Raw genomic sequence first — 24,408 nt, 5'->3', positions numbered from 1 at the left:
GCTTGGTTGCAAGATCATGAGATGGTCATTCTTCTCATCGGGCAAGTCCATTGCTTAATTCTCTAAAATGATGTGTTTAGACCTACCCAGGGTCACATCCTCTCAGCCTTCTATTCCTAGATGTATACCCAGGCATGCATACTGTGCATATGCAGATGTTGGTTATTTCTGTGCATTCCTGGATAAGACTTGAAATTTAAAACATGTTTCAGGGTTGAGCTACAGTGAGTGTCAGGGCTTAGCCCAGGCTCCTTGAGATTTCTGAGGATTCCAATTCTGAATCAAAGCTGGAACATCTAGATCAGAGAATGGGGGAGGAACCTTCCCCATAGCCCCCAGGTGTTGGGAGAGAATCTTCCCAAGGCCTTGACAAACAGATGGCCCAGACCGAGTTGCCACCTCCCCCTTCCACCATGAGAACCCAAGTTTGTGAGGAGGAGGAAGAGGGTGTGACTTGAGCGATGCCAGAGCTGCATTGCAAGTTGAAGCGGGCGGAGTTAGGGACAGGGCTAAGATGCTCTGCCAGGATAGCCACCTTTAGAAGCCAACGTAGAAGGGAGCTGCTTAGGCAGGTTGACCATCAGTGTCCATGGGCAACTTCACTATCCTGCAGCTTGTCTTCCCTAATGGAGATCTCAGAATAGTTGTTTAGAGCCTGAGGCAGTTTGAGAGCTTCCTTGAATCTGCATTGTGAAAAGGCTTGCTGTTAGCATAATAAAGCTCTAATAGTTTGAACTATGAGTCTCTGTTTTGTTGTTTGCCAAGGGGGAGGATGATCAAACAGACAGCGAGTTCAGGCTAAAGTTAAACTTTAGATGATGATTTATTGGAGGAACCTTTCTTAGGAAACCCCCCCCCCCCAATGTATCTTACAACAGGGATGAAAACATCCAAAATTTTAAGACAGTTTAAAATAGCTAAAAACAATTAACAATAAAATACCAAGACCTGATAAAATAATAAAATTAAGAAGCCCGTCATATGTCATCAAATGCTTGGGAGTAGAGGCAAGTCTTAACCTGTTGCCAAAAAGATGATAATGTTGGCACCGAGTGGGTCTCACTGGGGAGAATTCCCAGATTCCTTAGGATGTGGAGTGAAGGGACCCAAAAACCTCTACATATTTGAATTAATTACAAATATATCATTTAACTGCTGAAATATATTTATTAATTTAATAAATGTATATACTGCTTAACAAAAGAAATCATCAAAGTGGTGTACAATACAAAAACTATTAAGTACTGAGTAGGATTATAATCCAAACAATAATACATTTACAGGCCAGTGAGAAAGAGGCTGACCTCTGTTTTTGTGTCTCTTTCCTTGCATTCCATATAAGAGGCTCTCAGGATGCGCGACATTATTTAAGATGTCTTCTCTTTGCAGATATATCAGAAAATGAATATTCAAACAATGTTGATCCATTCAAAATTCATTTTCATGCTGTTCTTTGCAGTTGTTCTAACAGCATGTGATGATTTTTATCCTGCTAATAGCTGTGTCTACCCATTCATCTATTACTTTGGAGCTTTAGCCCAGGAGTAGAGCAGAGCTTTGTAAGCAGAAGGCTTAATTCCTGGCATCTCAGGTAACAGGGTTGGAGAAACACCTGAGATGCTAAGAGAGCCACTGCCAGTCAGAGGAGGCAGGACCAAGCTAGGTGGAATAATGGGATCTGACTTACTGTAAGATGGCTTCATCTCCTCCTCCTCTTTTCTGTTTGCAACACGCAAGGTGACTTAGAAGCAATAGAAACAAAGCTTTAAACCATATCAAAAATTAGGGCTGTGCAGGGACCCCCCGATCTGCTTTGGTGGATGCTTCGGGGCTTCTGAGGGGGGCCCAATTTGGTTCGAGCTGAGTTGGGAGACTCCCGACCCACTTCGGCCTCCAGAGCCGAAACTGGATTCGGATGGCTGAAGCCTGCTTCGCCCCTCCCCCCGCCACGCTGCGCAAGCCCCTAACTCCTTACCTGGGCCTTCAGGACATGCACCAGCAGCCACCTTCCTGTTCCAGGGAGTCATCGTTGCTGCTGCTGCCATCACTGCCGCTGCCACCAGCTCCTAGGCCCTCAGGATGCGTGCCAGCGGCTGTCTTCCTGTTCCACGGAGTCGCCATTTATGCAGGATCTATTTCTGGAAATACAGGGAGTTGCAATTTTTAAAATGGCAGCTCCCTGGAACAGGAAGACGGCTGCCGGCGTGCGTCCTGAGGGCCCAGCTAAGGAGCTGGCGGCTGGGTGGCAGTGGCACGGCTGGTCTTCCGGATCACTCCAAAGCGCCACCGAAGCACTTCGGAGCGACTCGACCTGCTTTGTGCCCCCTCCGCCTAGCCTCGGAAGTGGCCTGAAGTGCTCCGCTTTGGCTCAGAATGTGGGCTTCAGGCTGAAGCGGTGCACAGTCCTATTAAAAATATAAAGTCTTTCCCAGCTGTTAAACATCTTGACGTCACTTGCTTGGTGTGTCTGCTTTCATATTTGGATCTATTAGAAATAGAAGCATTCTCTTTTTTTACTAGCAATTCTTCTCCTTTTCCCTCTCCTTCCTCTTCAGCCATACCGTAAAGTTTAACAGCCCTTTCTGTGTTTACAGGCATATACTGTATGTTTGACATTCCTGATAAAACAGAGCATTTAAGCCTGTAATGTTGTGTAAATGGGCCTCTTTATGGCTGCCATTTACATAAAATTGGCCTTTAGAGAAAAAGCCAAGCCACCATTTCCCTCAAAATGGCAGCTTGGCGGAGGAGTGGGGACTGCCACGCTTGCCTGACTCAGTACATGCCTAGCCGGGCAAGTGTGGGGGTCTGCAGACTGGCATTGGGGGTCGAGCTGGTGGGAAGCCGCCAAGCTCAGACCCCCAACTGGACGTTCATGACTTCCCTAGTTGTACATACAGCCACAAAAATAATAGACTGCCTCAATTAATGATTCGGAAGCATGAAAATGCTCTGTGAATTGTTTCCGGTTTGATCATTTGGGACAGGGTAACCAGTAGGCACCATAAGTGTGGCCTAGTTTCATATGCACACACATCCTACTATGAACACAGCAAATGGTGTGTGGAGTAGCTGGCCACTGGCTACCTGCCAAGGGGCCAGATTCAGGGAAGGGGGGGGCTATAAGTCTGAGCCATCTTCTGTCCTTATGGTAGGGGGCTGGGAAGTGGGGTCAGACATGCAACAGAACGCTGTAGTGTATCCTTCTCCTTGACAGGAATGCTACTGTTCAGGGTTCTGACTCCCATTCCCACCAAGCTGGACATTCCACTCTCCCCACTGCACTCAAGTTTCCATTTTTCTTTTTCAGCTGACACACAAGATTCTATGGCTGTGCTGTTTTGTGGGGAAGGGTGTGTGTATGTGTGTGTCCTGCAAACTTTCAGGTTCCTCTGAGCATTCTGATACCTATTTTGGCTCTAGTCCTGTTGATACTCACCACCTGAGTTCACTGCTAGAGGGAGTGATAATATGCACGGCAATTCTATGCCACTTTCTAGCATTCCATCACACTTTAGCATGACCAAGAAACAGAACCCAGGATGCTGCTATGCAGATAGAAGTGAATCTAGTTCTTCTCACTGGCTGTGGTTACTAGGGCCAGAGAACAGGTTTTACCCTTGCTCTAATTGTGCTCTGTAACTGCAGCTCCTTTACTTTCTCCCACACAAGTAAAGCAAGTGAGCAAATGCCAAACTAGATGAGACGCAGATCAGATCTCCTGCCATTTCTTATTTTCATTAAAAAAAAAAATAACCTTTAAAGCAGCTGCTGGGGAAAGGGCTAAAGTGGCTACCCAAAAGTTTTCCCCAGTGCGACAAATAGAAACAGAGCAGTGGGGAGTTCTAGGGATGTCGGAGAAATCCACAACAGATTTAAATGAATTCAGACTTCTATGAATCCGACCTGCGGACCGGCTTTTTCCGAGTCTCATGGATTCTGCAGACTTGCAGACCAGTTTTTCACTTTTGGAGGGGATTTGTGCTCATTTGCATTAGCACTAGTTCACAATAACCAATGTGCATGTGTGTAAGTGTGCATTAGTGCTGATGTGCACTTGTGCTAATCCACTGATGCATATTAGCACTAATGCAAATGAGTGCTAATGTGAATTAATGCAAGTGGAATGGAATTCCGGTTTAACAAACTTCCGATTCCTCCAATGAGCGAGTGAAACAGAAAATGCCTGACAATCTTCAAAACACAAACAGGATGGATTTAACAGAATCCATACATCCCTAGGGAGTTCAGATTAGGCAAACAAGATGGGGGGATGGGGAAACTCCCCCACTACTGCAGCCCCAATCCCATTCCCACCCACTGATCCCCTGAGACAGGTGCATTTTTAAAGGAAGCGTTGGGAGGTGTGATCATGGATCTCACATATTTCATCTAGTTTGATCCTAGTGCACACTTGGGGGCACTGACTCCCTGTACTACCAGCAGCCCAGCCTAATCATTTAGTTCAGAAGTGGGCAGAAAGTAGATTGGTATCTGGCTGAATACTGGCTGGATCATTTGTAGCAGGTCAACAAAGGTTTCCCTTTGCCCATAGAGTCACAACACTCAGCACCTCCAGAATGCCCATCAGCTGGCCAGCCAGTATACTTCAATGGGCTGGACGTGGCCTAGTGGCAGATAGCTGATGACCCCTCATCTAGACAGAGCACTACCTGGGGATTTATTGAGATGCTTTAAAGGAGACAAGCACTCTCAAACCCAAGAGTCCATCAAAATCCACACTAAATGCTCCAAGCTGATTTGTCATGTCTATAATAACCAATTTGAGTACATGTTTCATCAGACCATTAAAAATTCTGTGCTGCTTTGTCATCGATGCCAGGTTTCCTCCAGCCCGGTGTGGTGATTATAGTGCTGGGCCAAATTCTATAAACATGTTTGTGCCTGCTTAATTCACAGCGAGATGATTCTTTTGATTTCTGTTCTTTTAGAGATTTTGATTTTATTTTGATGGATTTAATTGTTTTTAAATCTAGTCCATCTTGCCTACTCCAAGCACCTTGGTGTTGCTTAATCTATTCCCACAGTGCTGTTTCATATCACATTCTGTTAGGATGTCCTCTCATATACTACACCAGGGGTGAGGGGAAGGTAGGTCAGGATCTACTGGGAGACATTTGGGCAATCTGAAGTAGATTGGCAAGGATTTCGTACTCCTCCTTGTTTAACAATAGCATCAACAGAATAATATCTCTCCCATCCTAAATTATACTGCTGAAATGAAGAAAGCTTGGGATAACTAGGAGTGAGGTTTTGTCTGGAAGGACTCCATTCAGTTCTGGTACTCAAAACCAATTCCTGGTCTCAACGCTCTTCAAGACTAAGATTATAGCTTTTGCACCTGGTTCCAGTTAGTGGATTTTGAGGTTCTAGTGAAATACAAAGTGAGCCCTCCCGATTTGTAGCCATCAAACAAAGATTGGATCTCCAGGTCAATAGGCTTTATTATGAGAAACAGTCACTCTTTCAGCAATTCAGATTCTAGTTCCTTGACTAAGCTGCCCCAACCCTAACCAGCTTACTTTAAAGATCTCTCTGATAGATGTACTACAGTAGGATAGTTATTGCAAATCTAACATTACACTTCAGCACATAACTTGAAAGGCTTTCTCAGTCCCTCCCTCAGGGGGGATCTACCCCTATAGACCTCCTGTGATGGGCTAGCCTGGTAGACCACCTGAATTCCTTCATTTGCTCCGCCCAGTGAGATCAACATCTGATCCATGCATCTGCCACGCTCTCCCCCTCCCCTTCTGCAAGTTGCTCAGTTCCCACAGAAGGAGAAGTGTTACCTGTGCCTGACTCTAACTGATTAGCTTGCCCTTGAGAAGATTCTTCTCTGTCTCCTGGAGCCCTTTGAGGAATTTCCTCCCCCACTCCCTGGTCCATCTCATCTTCTGACTCTGACTTTGATTCCAAGGTCTCTGAAAAGAGTCTGGGCTCAATCCTGATATAGACCTGGCACTCCACTACACCACTGAAATATCTGCAGTAAAGCTGACTTATTTTTAATTAGTTTCTGTCAGTCACTCTGGAAGCAGCTTCTCAGACACAGGGGTCAAAGAAGATTTGAGATGCCTCTCCAAACTGTCTGAAGCTGTAACTTAAAAGTGCTGTTATCTCCTGACCAAGGCTTGATTCCCAAAGCTTGGATAATCCCATATGTGTCTGGTAGCCATAGGCAGATGAACATAGGGCAACCTTCCCCAATCCGCTGCCCTCCAGATGTGTTGGACTACAACTCCTATCATCCCCAGCCAGCATGGATTTGGAAGGCACCAGGTTAGGTTATGCTGTCCCAGGGGAAGGCCACTGTGAGCTTTCAGAGGCATCTGCCTGGCTTCTGTTAGAAATAGATAGGATTTCAGTCTAATCTAGCAAGCCATTCCTTGTGTTCCTATGCCAGTTTTCCCCAACCTGGTACCTAGTTTTGGTCTACAAAGCCACCATTCCTGAACATTAGCTACATTGACTGTGGCTGCTGGGAGTTGGACATCCAAAACATCTGGAGGGCACTGAGTTGGGGAAGGCTGCTTTATGCATACGTTATTAAATCCAAGATGATAGTGTACAGGCAACACAGTGGCTATGCAGAGAGGTAAAGAGCCAACCATGGGAAGTCATAAGAAATTATCTTTACTGTCTCAAGAAAACAGCCTATGTCAGACTTGAATCTACACAGTCTGGCTTTACATTCCCCTCTTGACCATAAGCTCATGATATGGCCCTGGGTAAATCACTGACTCAGCCTCAAGCCCCAGTCATTAAAATGGAAAGAATACATAGCACACAGGTGTGTTATGAGCAAAAAGAAGATGAAAGGTGTGAATTTATTTATTAATTATATTTTTAATCTGCCCAATAACCAAAGTTCCCTGGGCAAATTACAAAGCTATCACAAAAATGCAATACGAAACAGTGCAGGCGAAAAATACAATGTAAAACATGTAAAAGTCTAAAATCTACAATGCCTGAGAGAAGAGAAATGTCTTTGCCTGACACTGAAAAGATAGCCATGTAGTTGGCAGGTGAGCCTCCTTGGGGAAGGTATTCCAGAGATGGGGTGTCACAACTGAAAAGGCCCTCTCTCTTGTAGCCATGCACCTAGTCTGCTTCGGTGGGGATGCCTAGAAGAGGAGCTCTGAAGATGGCCTAAGGGTCCCAGCAGGTACATTTGGGAGGAGGCTTGCCTTTAGAAATGCTTGTTAAATTAAAAAGAGCTATTCACATTTCTGAATTTGTTGTTTTTGTTCCCCAAGGAGATGGCCAAAAAGTTGTTTTTGTTGCTCATCTCCATGGTTCAGAGTTACCTAAGTAGGCAAGTATGGCAGAATTATGTCTTTCATCCTTGATACCGCCAGTAACTATTTAAATTACATTTATTTATGAGGGGTTCCTCCCTCTCAGGCAGAGATGGAGCCATTGGCAGTTAACATCTGATTAAACCTGGTGACTTCAGTGGGATTAACTCAGGGTTGCCACCTTTATCTTTGTTCGAAGTTCACCAAAGGTGTGTTCTGGGTCTGGAGGGAATTATTTGTTGTCAATTACAGGTTGCCAGATTTTGTGAGAACGTGCTATAAAGGTTGGCTCGGCTGTTTGTTTCCCACTCCTTGTGAACATTTCGATTAAAAAAAAGAAAAATGAGTGACTTTGTATTATGTCATCTCTCCGGTTCTCTTCCTCCTCAGATTATTCAGCGGCCCTGATAACAGTGCAAAAAATCACACATAACCCATATCTATGTGTGTTAACTTTTGCATGACCCTGAAATTTCATTTCCGTGAGAGTGGTAAACACTTCAGGCTCAACAGAAAATGTTTTCTCTTGGGTGATCTTCTCGCTCTTTCCCCTCTCACCCGCCAAAGCACATCACCCTGGTACTTGACTCTGGCGTCACAGTGTGGTGTGGGTACGGTTGCTTGAGCAACAGCACACACTTGATAGCACTGTGGACATGTGAGTCAGTTGAAAAGTTTTACTGGGGTTTTATTAGCCTATGAAACACTTCCCTGTCATCTACAGGGATGAGCTGGTCCAGTTCTCCCAAATTATTATCCATTAGTAACACTTAATGCAAATCACTTTCAATGGTTAAGTGGGCTGGACCCTCCAGTAAAAAGTAATTGTGGGTGCTACCAACTTCCAGAGACATGCCTGGCTAACTGTAAGGCTATAAGATTCTACTGAGTTTAAAGAGTGAGGAAACACAGTTCTGAGGACTTGATTTGGGCTCATTTGTCTTCTACCACGGTGCACCATTCTAAATAAGCAAAGTTGAAGTCATAGGCAGTTGCCCATTTCCAAGTGGCTACAGGTTACAGCTATATTATGGCCTAGCATTCAGAGAGCAGAGCTGGAATGATTGCAAGGTGAGGAAGTAACTGATGGGAAGGTTACTGAAAATAATGCACAAGATTTACCTTTTTTATATAATGGGGAGGGAGGGGATTTTGATAGCATCAGCTGTGAGTAAAGCCATCCATCACATCTAAACTGATATTACTTTTTTACTGTTTGTTTTATTTTTCAGACATGGAGATGACTTGATTGTGACACCATTTGCTCAGGTAGGCAACACCATTTGCTCAGGTAGACATATATCAGCCTTCCCCAAGCTGGCGTCCTCCAGATATGTTAGACTACAACTCCCACCATTCATAGCCATGACCTTACTGGCTTGGGATGATGGGAGACACGTCTCAACACATCTAGAGGCCACCAGCTTGGGGAAGGCTGCCTTATATGAAAGTATCCAAAGGGGTACTCCGGGTTTTCTGGTGATGTTCAACCATATATTTGGAGGAATTGTTTCCATCAGCAGTGTTGGATTTATTTATTTTGTAAATAGAAACGTTCTGAAATGGAACTGCTGCCATTGTTACATGTATTGCTTAGAGATGCCATGAGCTGGCATTAGAGCTGACTCAGACAATACACATCCTGCATTTGATGATGGCTGGGACCAGTGGAGGCTGGTGGCTCCAATGTTCAGTGGGGCTGTGAATCCACTCTGGTTTCAGTCAGAACTCTAAAGGAGCTTTCCAAGGTGCTGAACCATATCCTTAAAATGGTTTCAGCACCTTGCATAGCTCCTTTAGAGTTTGAGTGAAACCCAGAGCAGATTGACCACCCCACTGACATCGGAGCCACCAGCTTCCACTGGCTGGGACCGAAAGAGCTGCTTAGACTCACACAATAGGCTTGCCCAGTGGGTTGTTGTTGGTTTTTTAGTTATTTCTGTGAACATCAGACTTCCAGGGCCATCCTATATCCTGAAAAGCTTTTCAAGCATTTCCTTTATGGATGGCTATCTTGATATAGAAATTGCAGGCTTGGGGTACCTGATCCAGTCAGGCCCATCACAGGGGAGGACCTCCCTCCCCTTGCCCACGTTAGGGTCCTGATCTGGTCTGGGTGCCTTGCAGCTACCCTAGAGGAAAAAATGAAAGAAAATAATGTCTGTTTTGGCCATCAGAGTTGAACATGCCCACAGTCCTGTTGAATGTGCATTTGTGAGGCCAGTGGCATTGCTAGGCCTGGGCGCATGGCCCCCCCAGCACTGAATCTATCCCCCAGACCCCTAAGTGGCCATTGGTGCCAATGGAAAGTGGGATTTTCTTTCCCAGTTTAATTGCCATGCAGGGGGCAGTTTTCAAGGGGGATTGTAACTGGGGAGGGAAGGGTTAACATGCTGCAATGCCCCCCACCCTTCGCCCATGCATGGAAATTATGCTTAAAAAAAAAATCATTCCATTGGTGCAAATGGGAGCCTTTTTTGAAAGCTTACGTGCCAGGCATGGTGGTGGTGGTGGGGATTTCCAGGGTGATCACAACTAGAGAGGGGAAGGTTAATGCTCCCCTCCCTGTGCACTGTGGCCCCTCAAAAAAACCCCTCTGCATGGCAATGAAACTTATCTTAAGTGCTTAGAGAAGCTTGTGTGTGAGGCACTGCTGCATGCGCGGATCTCTGCCCCGGACTTCTTCCATTGAGATCACTACTCCTTCAGTTCAAGCACTTCAAGGTGAGCTTCCAAGTGTTTATACAAACACATACGCACGCGCACATCTGTGTGATGGCAGCAAAACAGGATCACATGTATTTATTTTGAGAATGACTTAGGTGGATTGGATGTCAACTGTGAAAGGTTCTTATTGTGCAGATGTTAACTACTGTAATAATTCTGATGCAAATAATACTGGACAGCAATGGCCCATTCTTTTCAAAGCTCATTCGTTTTGGAGAGAGACAAAGAGCACTTTGTAAGGAATTTTCCTTCTCTTTTTAAAAACAAATAATGGCTTCTTTCGTAAGAAAGAAAGCGACAAAACTACTGTCCTTGCGCTGACAAAAGCTTCACTGTGAAATAACGGTCAAAGGCTTCAGACACCAAAACAATCTTGGAAAGTTTAATAGCATGCTTAGAAAGTTTAGAAGGTTGCTGTCCGATGGAATGGAGAGAAACAGGCATCACACCTGAAGGAACTGAGAATGAAGCATCCTCATCTTTATTTGCCACAGGTGCTGGCCAGCTTACGTACTGTACGGAATAATTTTGCTGCATTAACCAACCTTCAGGATCGAGCACCCAGCAAGTGAGTGTGGCCATTTTCTCCTCCCTAAACTTTTGAGTAAATGCACCTGTTTCACATTGCACATTCGCCCTCCCCCCACCCCCGCTATTGTGCATGCCAGCCGTCCCTGAGCTGATGCCCCTCCAGATATGTCAGACTACAACTCCCATGATTTCCATATACCAGGGAAGTCCTAAGTATGCTAAGACATGGCATCATAGAAGAAGGTGACTGTGAACCAGGCTGTACATGTGGTGAGCTGGCCACCATTTCTGAGCTCCAGATATGGCAGCCGCAATCACAGAGGCAGGTGCCAGCCATTGTGTGTGTGTTCTGGTTCATACTAGCCTTTTGTCACTTGGGCCAAAATTGCAAGTGATATTAAGGCTTCAATACTATGCATGTTTAGACAGAGAAAACTCCTACAACTACCAGAAATGCTGGGAGATGTAGGATTTTTCTCTGTCTAAACATGCATAGGATTGCAGCCTAAATGACTCACTGCTGCAGAAATAGCAACCATGTGTTTAATTTACACACACACACACACACACACACACACACACTTCTCCTCCATAATGTCTAAGATAACTTAATTCTGTCCTGATGTTGTGACATTGCATATTTCTCCACCTCAGTTCCACCTTCTTAGAGGCCATTGGGAGGAGAGCAGGAAACGCCCAATGGCATGATGTTGGGGCACATCATAGACATTATGGATGCCACCATGTATTTAATCTAGCACATCATTTTGCCCTCTTTCAGGTACTTATACACATGATTACATGAAGAACTTCATTTTTTCTCCTCACGGGCCACACACTCCCAATTGGTTTGACGGCAAACTGTGACAAAGTGTGAAAAGGGACAAATTTAGCTTGTTTTCAAGCAACGTCTGACCTTTTTAGCACTCTGTAGGACTAAAATGGCCAGTTTTTGCTGAGTTTTTTAAATTTTATTTTCTTTGCTGCCACTGAATTTGGCTGCATGGCAGGAGCCATCTGCAGTCTACAGGTCATCTGTTGCCCACCTCTGCTCTAAGAAGCAAAAGGGAGTGTAGCTGGAATTGTGTCCTTTTATTCTCAACCCCGCAAAGTATGTTAGAAGAAGAAACTGTTACTTGCCCAAGGCCACTCAGTCAGCCACATCTTTAAGTGGGGATTTGAAACTGGGTTTCCCACATCCCCAACACACCTTAACCCAATATACCAGAGTGGCTACCCCAGTGATGTAGAGGTAAATTTTGAAGTGCAGGCACTCATCATGGCAGTCCCAATATCCATGCCTGCCGGGAGACTCCACATTTTGAAGTGCAGGCAGATGTGTCGATCTATATCAACAACCCAGTTCTAGAACTTTTTGTCACCACCCGGAGCAGGTCTTTTGTGGGTCTTAATTCCCCAGACAAGAGCAAGCCACCCCAAAATTCTTTGCATTACAACAGGTATAGTTCACAACAACACGTTGTTGCTGGGAACATCTATTTCCCCAAATCTCCTGTAAGGATTGCAGCTAAGCTCAGAGGGAACAGGGAAGCCTGAGGGTGGGTGGCAAATGACATCATTGTCCCTGCTAACCCAAAGGTCCAGGCACTTCAACGCTGTGAGTCCTGGCTCCACTACAGCACTGGGCTGCCTGGATCTTTCCTAAGATGGAGGACTAGGAAGTCCTTTGGTCTGAGAAAAGCATTTCTGGGGGCAAACTAGATGTGATTGTGATTAGGATTTCCCTATTTTTTTCTTTATTTTTAACCATCAGCTGCCGTCTGGGGCTGCTCTGAAGATTGGGGTAGTAGTGCTCCAAAAGAAGCCCTTGTCTGTTTAGTTAGCCCTTTCCTCTCATGCCTTTCTCCCAAACAAAGTCCCCACAACACAACGTTTCTGTTGGCTCCAAGGGGGAAAAGACAGGTAGAGCATCTAATCACAGATCTCCTGCAGTACATCTAGTTTGACCCTTATAATCTTATTATTTCTCTCTTTCTTATTTTCCCCAAAAGCAACTCAGTAATTTTCCCCCAATGACACCACCTTAAGAATACATGAATACAAATTGTTTCATGCTGATGCCTTACATTGTCCTCTCTTCTTTCTATCAGACGGTCGCCCATGTGTAACCAACCATCCATCAACAAAGCAACCATAACAGGTAAGACTCCTTACTATGGTGACACTATTTTGATGAGATGTTATTGGGGTTAAGGCTGTGCTTCTACTTTGGAAGTATACCAAATTCTGAAGAAAATATCATTGATTCATACGTAGGCGTGTTAAACAATTTTTAGTACTTTAAAAGGCCCATAATATCTTCTTTTAGCCCATAGTATTTTCATTTCCACTTCTGCTTCCACGATGTCAGGGCCAGCCCTACTATTAGGCAGAGTGAAGCAGTTGCCTCAAGCAGCAGATGCTAGGAGGCGGCAGCAAGGTGTCAGAGGAGAGACCCCTGCACCCCCTAAGCTAGCCTGCTGCCTTCAGGTGTAATGGATGATGCTGTTCCACCCCCAGCATTGAAGTTAGATTCTTCTGCTAGTCGAGTCGGGTTTTGTACGTGGAACATCTTTGCGTCAGGCAGGAAAATGACTTGGGCTGGCCCTGAATGATGTCCAAGCTATGCTACAGTTTAATTTCCTTCCTGTGACTTAAATGCCTACAGCTATGGGCTTCTCAGGGGACAGCTGCGGGGCTGGGAAGTTGCCCTCTATTTCCATTTTCCCACAATGCCCTTGACCATGTTGAGGGATTGTATTTAGAATAATGGGCAACTTGAAGCTGTTTGCCCCAGATTGTGGTGCTGTTGCCACTGCCTGTTACCACCTGTAAGCCCACTGGGCTGGGGGCTGGGGCGGACAATGATGTCAAGGGAACAGTGATATTGGGGAGGGGGTGCTCAGCTGGGTGCCCCCTCAGACCTGTACTTTGCTGGGTGCCCCCTTAGACCTGGAGCTGGCTGGAGGTACTCTTTAATGGAGCTGTTCAACACATAAGCAAGTGGACTCTGCACCCAGTAGATGTTTTCTGTATTATTTTTACCGCTGTGGCTCCCACAAACACTGCTTGGTTTTCAAACTGACTCACCTTGCCAACTGTGGGAGATCCAGCAGTGGAAAGTCACAATGAATGCTCCAGCTCTGCACGTAAGGTATCTGAACGCATGCGTCATCGTCATCTTTGGAACATGACCATTGGCAAGAGAGCACATACCGACACTGGGCCTTACGTGCAGTGTGATTGTGCCAAGGAGCACTATAGGGCATTGCACTGATACCCTTCGACACCCACAACCCCAGCGAACCCTAAGCACTGCTGCTGAGACAGAGGGCAGTTTCAGCAGCTTCTCAACAGAGCCAGCAGGTTCCCTGCAGCCCACTCTCTGGCTGGGCTCCAGTGCAAATGGGGCCAGTTGCAACAGCCCGAGGGGCATCTGTGTGGCATCCTATTGAAATGCCAAATGCAGGAAAGTTATGGATTAGGTATTTTGTTTGTTTTTAATGTGCTTTTAACCATCCTGCTGCTACTCAGCCCTGGGTCTGACGGCATATGGCCTGCGCTCCTTGCTGAAGCCGAGCAAATCTGGGTCTGGTCAGAAGATTTCCCTGTGTACACTGTATTGAGCTCCATTGTGGAAGAAAGGTGGGATATTAATACAAGAAGTAAATAATGCAGAGCTCCATGTGTGCACTGGGCCTGCTGCAAGAGGGGGCTTTCCCATTTACTTCAGTGGAAGAAGCCCTGCAAAAAGCATGCCTTGGCATGCACAGAATGGAGACGCCACGGTGGGCTGGGGAGCTCCATGTGTGCACCACAGTTCTTTGCCTTCCAAGTCAGATAGCTGAATTTGGACAATTGTAAAGTAAGCAACATTTGACAGTCAATCCGCTGCCGCCACCTCCTCTTCCTCTTCCATCTCTTCCTTTTCCTTCTCCTCTGCCACCTTGTCCTCCTCCTCATTACTATATTATATTATATTATATTATATTATATTATATTATATTATATTATATTATATTATAGAGAACCCATGGTTTGTTGTTGGGCTGTGAACTGTGGGTTGTTTCTAGTTAACAAACTATGGTTTGTTAGCCTGGCTGGGTTCACACAACACAACAACCTGCAGTTCAGCAACGACTCATGGTTCAACAACAACCCACACTCAACCCAAACAAAATATTTTATTGTCAAGGAGCGGCCAAATGGGCATGCACATGGTTATAGATGGCTCATTCCATTCCTTTTACTTCTAAAATACAGTTTCCTTTTCTTCAATGAAATAGTGTTCATTCCCAAGTAAGAATCGTTTGCTTCAGGGCAGGAGAAGCAAACTCCATTGTAATTATGTAGCTGTGATGATACTATGATTTAAGTCAGTTTAAAATGCAACACTGCCCATGCTCAGAGTATATATATTTAATAGGGGTTAGCAGATGTTTTGTTTCTTTGTTGTCTTGCTCTAATATATCAGGAATGTATAAATAGTTGTAAAGCATGGAATGGTGGTGTGTGGGAAGAGAATATTACATGCTTCACAGCTGAAGTAACATACATGGCCATCTAAAGCTCTCCATGCCCACGCCCAGTAAAACCAATAAGTCCAGGGTCTAAAATTACCTCAGTTTCCTCTGGAAGCAGCATGTGGGACTCCATGACTTGTTGCTTGTCTTCCATTACAAAACCCACCAATTTTGCCAGGCCTGGACTTCAGATGGAAGGGTGTGCTTTGAAGCATGAACGGTTGGGCTCCAGCTAGCTGAAGGGAGTCTGAAGCCTTAAGATGCACCAAAGGTTCAGCTCGGATGGTACTTTGCCTGAACTAGTTTTCCCATCCCTAGTCATAACACTGTATTTGTTGTTATAGGAGTTACCATAACAACAGACTTTGTGGTATAAGCACGGAATCTCTACCTGGGGCACATAAAACCCTGGTAATTGTAGGAATGCATGTTATATGAAGGCCTTGGGCCAGGGCAAAAAAAGAACGAGAAACCAGGATAGAGGCTTCCCTCCCCACCACCTTGCCTTTCGACATCCGTTTAGAAATTTGGTGCCAGCTTTCCTCCTCACGCATTCTTGCCAGAGCAGTTTGAAGTGCTGTCTATCTGTCTGTCTTCGCCACTGCTAGCATGTCCCCATTTACTGCTCTACACATGCAGAGCAAAGCACCAGACCAGAGAAACACTGTTGACACCTGTATAGGTGAGCTTCCCATTGGTTCAGGTCTAAGACATTAGCAATTAATCAAGTCAATTGAGGCTTATTTTCTTTCCTTTTTTAACCCACCCTGCTTTATGTGGTGTGTGGAATTTGGGGGAAAATGGGTGGGAGGAGGTTTAACCCCTCCCCTCCTCCCAGAGTGCCATTGTCCCTATCCAAATCAGGACCTAGTGCACTTTCACAAGAGTAAGGAGACTGCTTGTGCATAGCTACAGCATGCATGATTAGCAGAATGTTTACCTTGGCTCTCAGATACTGGCTCTGCAGCGCCTGAAGGGGCTGGGTTGGGTTCAGTGGGGTGATTTCCAGAGGCCAAGAAGATCAAGCTAGCTCACTACCTCAGTAAAGAAACCAGAATAGCAAAGCACCCCAAGGAACCTGACTCCCCAGGAAGTATCATAATTTTATCCTGTCTTGCCTGTAAAAATTCATCTTTCCCCCATTTCTTTGGTTGTTAATGGAAAACCAAGCACTTAACTAGTCAAAATACCCAGGAATGCAAGACTGGATAAATCTCGCACTCTATTTATTTTTACTTCAAACCAAGAGGGGAGTGATATGGGGAGGGGGATGTTTTAACCCTTCCCCTCACACAGATTTTTCTGATCAAAGACTCAAATGATACACTACAACTTTGATTTTTGTTAAATTAATTGTGGTTGCACGTAGAGGGGATTCCGACTTTGAATGCAGCATGCAGTGAGGAGAGGCTTATCTTTTCAACCCCCAGCTGGGTTCTGACTAGAAATCACATCCCCCCCCCCCCCGCACAGTTTAGTGCCTCGGGTAAAAAGAATCCCATTGGCATCAATGGGAATTGCATCCCCCAGGCTCCAAGCTATACAGGGGATGCAATTGTCAGTCCGAATGTGGCTAGGGAGTGAAGAGATAAATCTCCCCTCACTGTGTGCTGTATTCACAGTCAGGATCACATGCTCCACAGGCAACTGTAATTAATCTAACAAAAAAAAACCAAGAGATCGCTACACACTATGGAATAGACAGAACATAGAGTTTGTCCCTAAATTGCTACCCTAACAGTGCAATCCTGTGCAAGTCTACTCAAAAGTAAGCCCTACTGAGTTCAATGGGACTGACTCCTAGGTAAATATATGTAGCAGAGGTGTAAAACTCCAGGCTGGCAGGCCAAATCTGGCCCACCAAAGGTCCCAATCCAGCCTTCTGGGGTGCCCCAGTTGGCCCCTCCCCCTTCTCTGCTCCCCCCCCCCCCGATCATTGTGTGGTTTCCTGGTTTTTGCATATTTTTTCTAAACAGTTGAAATGCATAAGGTTTAGTTACTGGCAGTGAGAGCTGTAAGCTAAAATATGTTGGTTTCTTGGTCCCACCCCTTTTGCCTCTTGCCCCACCCACCACTGGAATCCCCCCCCCCCCCCAGCATCTCTGAAATTGAATTCCTCCCTCAGGCTGAAAGAGGCTCAACACCTGTGATGTGTAGGAATGCAGCTTAAAGCTGCTATTTTCACCAGTATTTTCATTTTTGCCCATCTCAGTGGCACAGAACACCCTTGGATTGAGGAAACAGTGCTGGTGTCTCTAACCCAGGGCCAGATTAAGACATGCTGAGGCCCTAAAGCCATGTCAAGATTCCGAGGCCCCATATCATAAAAATAAAGAGAAAAAAGTGTGTTACATTATAATAGAAAGGGTAATGAAAGGGCACCACCCAGCATTAGGGGGTGCTTGTAGTTAAATTTTTGTGAACCGCCCAGAGAGCTTTGGCTATTGGGCGGTATAGATATAAATAAATAAATAAATAACTATAAACAGTGTTAGATAGGCTTCTCTGAAGAAGTATATAAGAGCACTAATAAAGTAAGTTGATTTGAATTTCTTTTAAATTGGCTGTAGTCTGCGCTTATTGCCTCCAATACTAAATGCTGTGTTGCCACATTTTCTCTATATAAGACAACTCTGCTGTAAGTCACACCAGACTTTCCACCATATTTAAGCTGAAGTGATTTCAGTTATAATACATCTTCATTACCTCCAACATATTTAGAGGCCCCTCATAACATGAGGACCTAAACCATGGCTTACTTGGCTTGTTCCTAAATTGGGCACTGATTTAACCTATACCTCTATGGTACAAGTACCATGAAAATACCATGAAAATGCAGGTTAAATAACCTCCGGTGCTGCTCCCCCAGTCCGATTCAGTTACTTAGAACAATGACAGCATCAGCCTGTGCTGGGCTGGGTACTTCTGGCTATTCAGGAGCTGAGCACCTTGCTCAGTGCCGCTCCGGCTGCCCTTGCCACTATTTCTAGTCAATGACATCCACCGATAATGGTGTGGGGCACTTTCCCTCTTGGACCTCACTCAGTGGTGATGACCGCAGCTCCATGTGAGCCATCTCTAGGCTACGCTCAAAATGGCTGATGACGCATCTCATCTTTGGGGTCTAAAGTTATGCCTGCAAAGACTGCAAGGACAAAAAATAAAATCCCTGAGGGCATCTGGGTTAAATCTCAGCAGAGAGGCACATTCTGTTGGCCGCTGTGGCCTGACAGCGTAAGCCCTAGGTGTGCCTTTGTTTTGCAGAGTGGCCAGGTGTCCTCCTTTACAGAGGACAGTCCTCTATTTGAAGGCCTGCCAGAGGAGTGTCTTCTATTTTGAAGGTATCCTGTATTTGAAGGGCTGCCCAGTCCAAGCCCAGCATAAATATAAAGAACCATCAGAAGGAAGAGCTGGGCCTTGAAGTTGCCCATTAACAGCAGCTGGACAGCAGACTGAGCAAACCACACAGGTCACCTAGTCACAGTCTTCCACACTATGGTAAGACAGATTGCATTTCTACTTAAGTATAACTTCTATTTAAATTATAATAATTCTAAGTGTGTGTGTGTGTGTGTGTGTGTGTGTGTGTGTATGCAGAAGTGTCCTCTTTTTGGTGATGCATTTCCTTGTTTCTGGCAAGTCATATGTAACCACCCCAGTTTTCAGGTGTTGTGGCAGTTCTGGTGCCAGTAGGAGACTTAAAGGGAAAGACAAAAAAGTACTTCAATTGTTTGTCCCTTTCTCTTTGTTCTTCCGCTCTCTTTTTGCTCTCTGTTTTGATTCTTTTGTCATTGTCATAGCCAGTGCTGTGTCTGTGTGCTCGGGAGGCCCTTAGAAATAATAGACACCAAGGCGTGGGGCTTTAAAGAGCGAACAAACACTGGACAGTTTCAATGACTCCATTCCATACTTTTACCCAGATTTATTTATTTATTTATTCATTACATTTCTACAATGCCTGTTAGCCAAAGCTCTCTGGTTGGTTCACAAAACAAATTGTCAAAGTACTCCTTCTTCCCAGAGTGCTTTCTGGCCTGCTAGTCCAGTAGAGCAGGGGTGAGCAGAAGATAGATCTCTAGATGTTTTGAGCTATAACTCCCAGAAGCCCTTGCTAGCATGGCCAGTGATCAGGAATGCTGGGAGTTGGTGTCCAAATCATCTGGAGATCTCTTTTTGCCCATTCCTGCAGTAGAAGACCTGGGCTGAATTCATTAGCAGTCAGGGTCTTCTGGAATCCTCGCTGGTTTCTGTGAATGAATCCGAAACACAGCACTGCTACTGGGGCATGTCCAAAAGGGCCACATCAATTTGCCTGGGACACCAGCCATGCATGATGGCCTGCCTACTGCCCCTGCATCAGTAAGGGTGGACTAGAGGTGTTTTGAAGTGTCATTACAGATGACACAGATGAACACTAGGAACATAGCAAGCTCTCTTGCACTGAGTATGTAAGTGGACCATCCAGCCTGGTGTTGATGACACTGACTGGCAGCGGCTTTCCAGGGTTTCAGGCAGGATTCTTTCCTAGCCCCACCTGGAACCTTCTGCATGCAAAGGAGGTGCTCTACCACTGAGTTACAGCTCCTGGTTTCTAGCAACTCAGACAGAAATCCACAGTTCTTGGATAGCTCATAGTAGGACCAAAGGTAGCAGTGGGGGCTGGGGGCTCCGATGATTCACCCCCTGGATAGGTTCTTTAGAGTTCTGACTGGTTCTGACTGAAACCCAGAGTGGATTCACCACTCCACTGACATCAGAGCCACAAGCCTCCACTGAAAGGTAGGTGTGTGTGTATATACTTCCACATTCTCTTTTCCCATTCTGCCAAGTGCCCCCCGCATCCTGGTGTGCTTAACAGTGTGTGTGTGTGTGTGTGTGTGTGTGTGTGTGTGACATGGAGAGAACCGTTTCTGCAGATCCACTATTCCCCTACTGCTGATGCCCGCCTCCCTCTTCCTTCTTCCCATACTGCACAACGTTTTAAATTGATGTTGACTGCAGGCACAAGTGATACTTTTGGCTATGCACAGCTTGTGCTTACTGTGTATCTTCTTTAAAATCTTACCAATTTCTCTTTGCTCTCCAGCCAAAAAGGTGTTTTCCCTTCCAGTGAGCCATAGTTCAGGTGCACTGAAGCATGCTTATTAAATAAACCCTTCAGTATATAATCAACACTGGGCACAGTCTAGCCAAAGTTAAGCACTTTTAAGCCTCATTGATTTTCAATGGGAGAAATTTAAACACTGGTTTACCTCTTCCATCAAAGCAATGGTATTCTGAAGGGCTTAACTTTGGATGGATCTTGCCCATGGATTTGCCCTGAAGCTAAAATGAAGATTGCTGAAGATTTCATGAAGGCTGCAATCCTATATGCCAGGGATGGGGAACATGGGGCCTTCAAGAAGTTGTTGGACTGCACCTCCCATCAGCCCTCACTATTGGCTGTACTGGCTGGGGCTGATGGAAGCTGCAGTCCACCAACATCTGGAAGGCCACACATTCCTCACCCCTGCTATCCACACTTACCTGGGAGCAAGTCCCATTGAACTCAACGGGGCTTACTTCTGAGTAGCTATGTATAGAATTGTGCTGTAAAGTCCATTTTTCATTTACATTTTCCTTGATTAGTCCCTACAACACAGCAGTCGTCGAGCAGAATGGCTTCAACAGTCCTTGCATGTTGTGTTCTGTCTGTCTAGTCCAGCCTTCCCCAACCTGGTGCCTTTGAGATGTTCTGGACTACACCTCCCAGCATTCGTGAGGACCCTGCCTACATGGCATGCCAGAGCCCTCAAGCATACAGGACATCCCTGAGCCATGCTAGGCTTTGGATGTGTTGCAACTTCCAGAGCATCAAAAGAGACAGCAGAATTCTGCAAGGATTCTTGCAGTGGTAGAGCTCTTTCTCTGCATAGCTCAGTCAGTGGTAGAGCTCTTGCTCTGCATGCAGAAGGCCCCAGGTATGATCTCTGGCATCTCCTGGTAGGGCTGGAAAAAGGCCTTCCTGAAACCCTGGAAAGCTGCTGCCAGTCAATGTCAATGGAACTGGGCTAGATGGACCAAGGATCTGACTCAGTATAAGGCAGCTTCCTATGTTCCTGCTGGCTGGTGCTAGTGGAAGGTGTAATCCAAAACATCTGGAGTGGGGGTCAGGATAATGCCTACTGGCCTTACTTTCAACCTCCACACATTGATCAGGTCTTTTATACAGACTCTGTACTGAAGAACGGATTGATGGGTGAAGTTGATTGCAGGGCCAGCAGACACTGTCTCATCCCACATGCACACACTGACGCATGGATCATCTCCGGATTCCATATTAGCTGTATAGGGTTTTAAACAGCTCTTTAGGTGTTTTATTAGGTGGTTGAATGTAAGGCATTTTCCTTTTTCTTTACTGGTGCCTCTACTAGTTGTCAGACAAGTGGAAAAGTACACACAAAAACACATGAGGGGGCAGCAGACAGCAAAAGATGCTTCTCTTCTAGCAGGCAGGGATGACTGCTAATTCTGTGGGATGTAATAATTTAAGACTAGAAGACTGAAAAGATTTAGTAGAAAGCAATATCTGTCCAGTATCTCTGCCCGCCTGCCTGCCTGCCTGCCTGCCTGTCATTCCCTTTCTGTGTGTGTGTGTGTGTGTGTGTGTGTGTGTGCGCGCACGCGCATAAAAGCTTCAGTACTTAAGGCTTCCTGCATTGAGCAGGGGGTTGGACTTGATGGTCTTGTAGGCCCCTATGATTCTGTGGTTCTATGAATCAGGTAAATCAGTTTTAAAAGACTGGAAAAAAAATTTAAGTTGTCTGGATCCAGACGTAGTCATGCTTATATGACTTGCTTAAATCCCATTGATTTTAATATGTGTACTTTAAATATGACTAAATCTGGATCAAATAAATAGACAGACAGACAGACAGACAGAACACTTTTTTAAAAAAATTAATTTTTCAAAGTAACAATGAACAGTAACACATCCAAATACACCACATGTGAGTCAATTTCTTTACAGTCTTTCTGATCGCTCAGGATCTCTATATGGTACAAGCAAGATTATCTGATTCAAGTACCACTCATCGTCCTAATAGATCACACCATAGACCTTCTTAGGAGATTTTTGTGTATTCTTCTCAGTATTAGCTAATTCAATAAATAGATGCCATATTCCATAAAAAGTGCCAATTTCTACTTGGGCTCTTTGTACCTGAAGATGTTTAGTGAATTTCCCCATTAGTGCAAGGGCCCAAATTTAATAAGAGAAACTTCATTTGCTGATTTCCAGTGAGCAGCTATGAGCAACCTGGCTGCTGACCAGAAAAAGTCAGGAGCTCTTTATGTCTTATTTGTGTAATAGAGTACATATAAAGAGATAGTAGTCCCAGTTTTGCAGATAGTGTTGTATCTTGTTGGGTGACCTCACTGGCGAAGGCAAAGACCTGGACCCAAAACCTTTGTGCCAGTGGGCAATCTCACCACATACGCAGTTAGGTGCTTCACACCTCCAGCAACTAGAGTTCACATTACAGTTAAAATAGCTCAGCTTTACTGGTGGAAAATACCATCTGTGCCTCATCTTCAATGCATTTTCTTTCACTCTCTATGGCACAGACTTCATGGGGGCCTTAGAACATAGTATTACCTGCTATTCTGAGTTGATAGTGCAATTCAGGTCTTTCCCCCACTTTTAAAAATGGCAGGCAGAGGTACTCCCCCTTTCCTCTCACATAGGAGTGAATGCCCCTTCTAAGACGATGCCTGTTTCAACTCATGTACGCATCGTCTAAAAACAAAGAAAATATGCTTCTTGCTTTGGAAATATTCATATGGAACTTTGCATATGCAAATTTATGGAAGTGTAACTGAACTTAACGACAAACTGTATGACCAAGTAGCAATGGTAAGAACAGACCACGGAACAACAGACTGGTTTAAGATTGGGAAAGGAATACGGCAGGGTTGTATACTCTCACCCTACCTATTCAACCTGTACACAGAATGCATCATGCGACGTGCTGGGCTTGATGAAGCCAAGGCTGCGGTTAAAATCGCTGGAAGAAACATTAACAATCTCAGATATGCAGATGATACCACTTTGATGGCTGAAAGCGAGGAGGAACTGAGGAACCTTCTGACGAAGGTGAAAGAAGAAAGTGCAAAAGCTGGGTTGCAGGTAAACCTCAAAAAAAACCAAGATTATGGCAACCAGCTTGATTGATAAGTGGCAAATAGAAGGAGAAAACGTGGAGGCAGTGACAGACTTTGTCTTTCGGGGCGCAAAGACTACTGCAGACCCTGACTGCAGCCAGGAAATCAGAAGACGTTTACTGCTTGGGAGGACAGCAATGACAAATCTTGATAAAATAGTGAAGAGCAGAGACATCACACTGACAACAAAGGTCTGCATAGTTAAAGCAATGGCATTCCCAGTAGTAACCTATGGCTGCGAGAGCTGGACCATAAGGAAGGCTGAGTGAAGGAAGATAGTTGCTTTTGAACTGTGGTGCTGGAGGAAAATTCTGAGAGTGCCTTGGACTGCAAGAAGATGAAACCAGTCCATACTCCAGGAAATAAAGCCAGACTGCTCACTTGAGGGAATGATATTAAAAAACTGAAGTACTTTGGCCACATCATGAGAAGACAGGATACCCTGGAGATGATCCTGATGCTAGGGAAAGTGGAAGGCAAAAGGAAGAGGGGCCGACCAAGGGCAAGATGGATGGATGATATTCTGAAGGTGATGGACTCGACCTTGGGGGAGCTGGGGGTGGCGACGGCCGACAGGAAGCTCTGGCGTGGGCTGGTCCATGAAGTCACAAAGAGTCGGAAGCGACTGACCGAATAAACAACAACAACTGTACTTAGGTTAACTGTGGGTTATTTAAACTGTCATTATCCCATAGTGTCCAGGTTTAGATATCCTGTAGCAACCTTTGATTGGTGGGATCAGAGGATCAATATTCCAAATGGCTGTGGCACACACGACCAGTCCCCCCCCCCACCTCCTGATATTCCACCACACCACCCTGGGAGGGTTAAAGAAAGAAAATGGCTAGAATGTAGACTTTTTTTTCTTTTTTTAACCCCTCCCCATGTGTATGTGTGTGGAATGCCAGTGGGAAAACTGGTGTGTGTGTGTGTGGGGGGGGAAGGTTTAAACCCTCTGCTCCCCGATCACCATGGTCTTGAACTGAATCAGGGCAATGTGCACTTACATGGGAGTAAAAGCACAGCAGTGAACCTTCGAACTTCCAGAATTGTGCAGTTCCAGAGAAGGAAGGAAGGAAGGAAGGAAGGAAGGAAGGAAGGAA

General features: G+C 45.2%; 1 protein-coding gene across 2 annotated transcripts in view; it reads left to right on the top strand.

Annotated features, from left to right (window-relative positions):
- Positions 1-24,408, top strand: part of PDE4D (phosphodiesterase 4D) — a 1,044,072-nt gene that overhangs the window by 877,388 nt on the left and 142,276 nt on the right. For both annotated transcript variants that reach the window (XM_084833299.1, XM_084833300.1), the window contains 3 exons: positions 8,555-8,591; positions 10,544-10,617; positions 12,692-12,741. In XM_084833299.1, coding sequence (XP_084689425.1) covers positions 8,555-8,591; positions 10,544-10,617; positions 12,692-12,741 — 161 coding nt within the window. The remainder of the gene's footprint in view (positions 1-8,554; positions 8,592-10,543; positions 10,618-12,691; positions 12,742-24,408) is intronic.

This window comes from Heloderma suspectum, chromosome 2 (genome assembly GCF_057233095.1).
Source record: "Heloderma suspectum isolate Gila_16-S chromosome 2, 16-S_ref, whole genome shotgun sequence".
NCBI lineage: Eukaryota > Metazoa > Chordata > Lepidosauria > Squamata > Helodermatidae > Heloderma > Heloderma suspectum.
The sequence above is the reverse complement of the archived record's forward strand: the minus strand, read 5'-3'. Positions and strand labels throughout refer to the sequence as shown.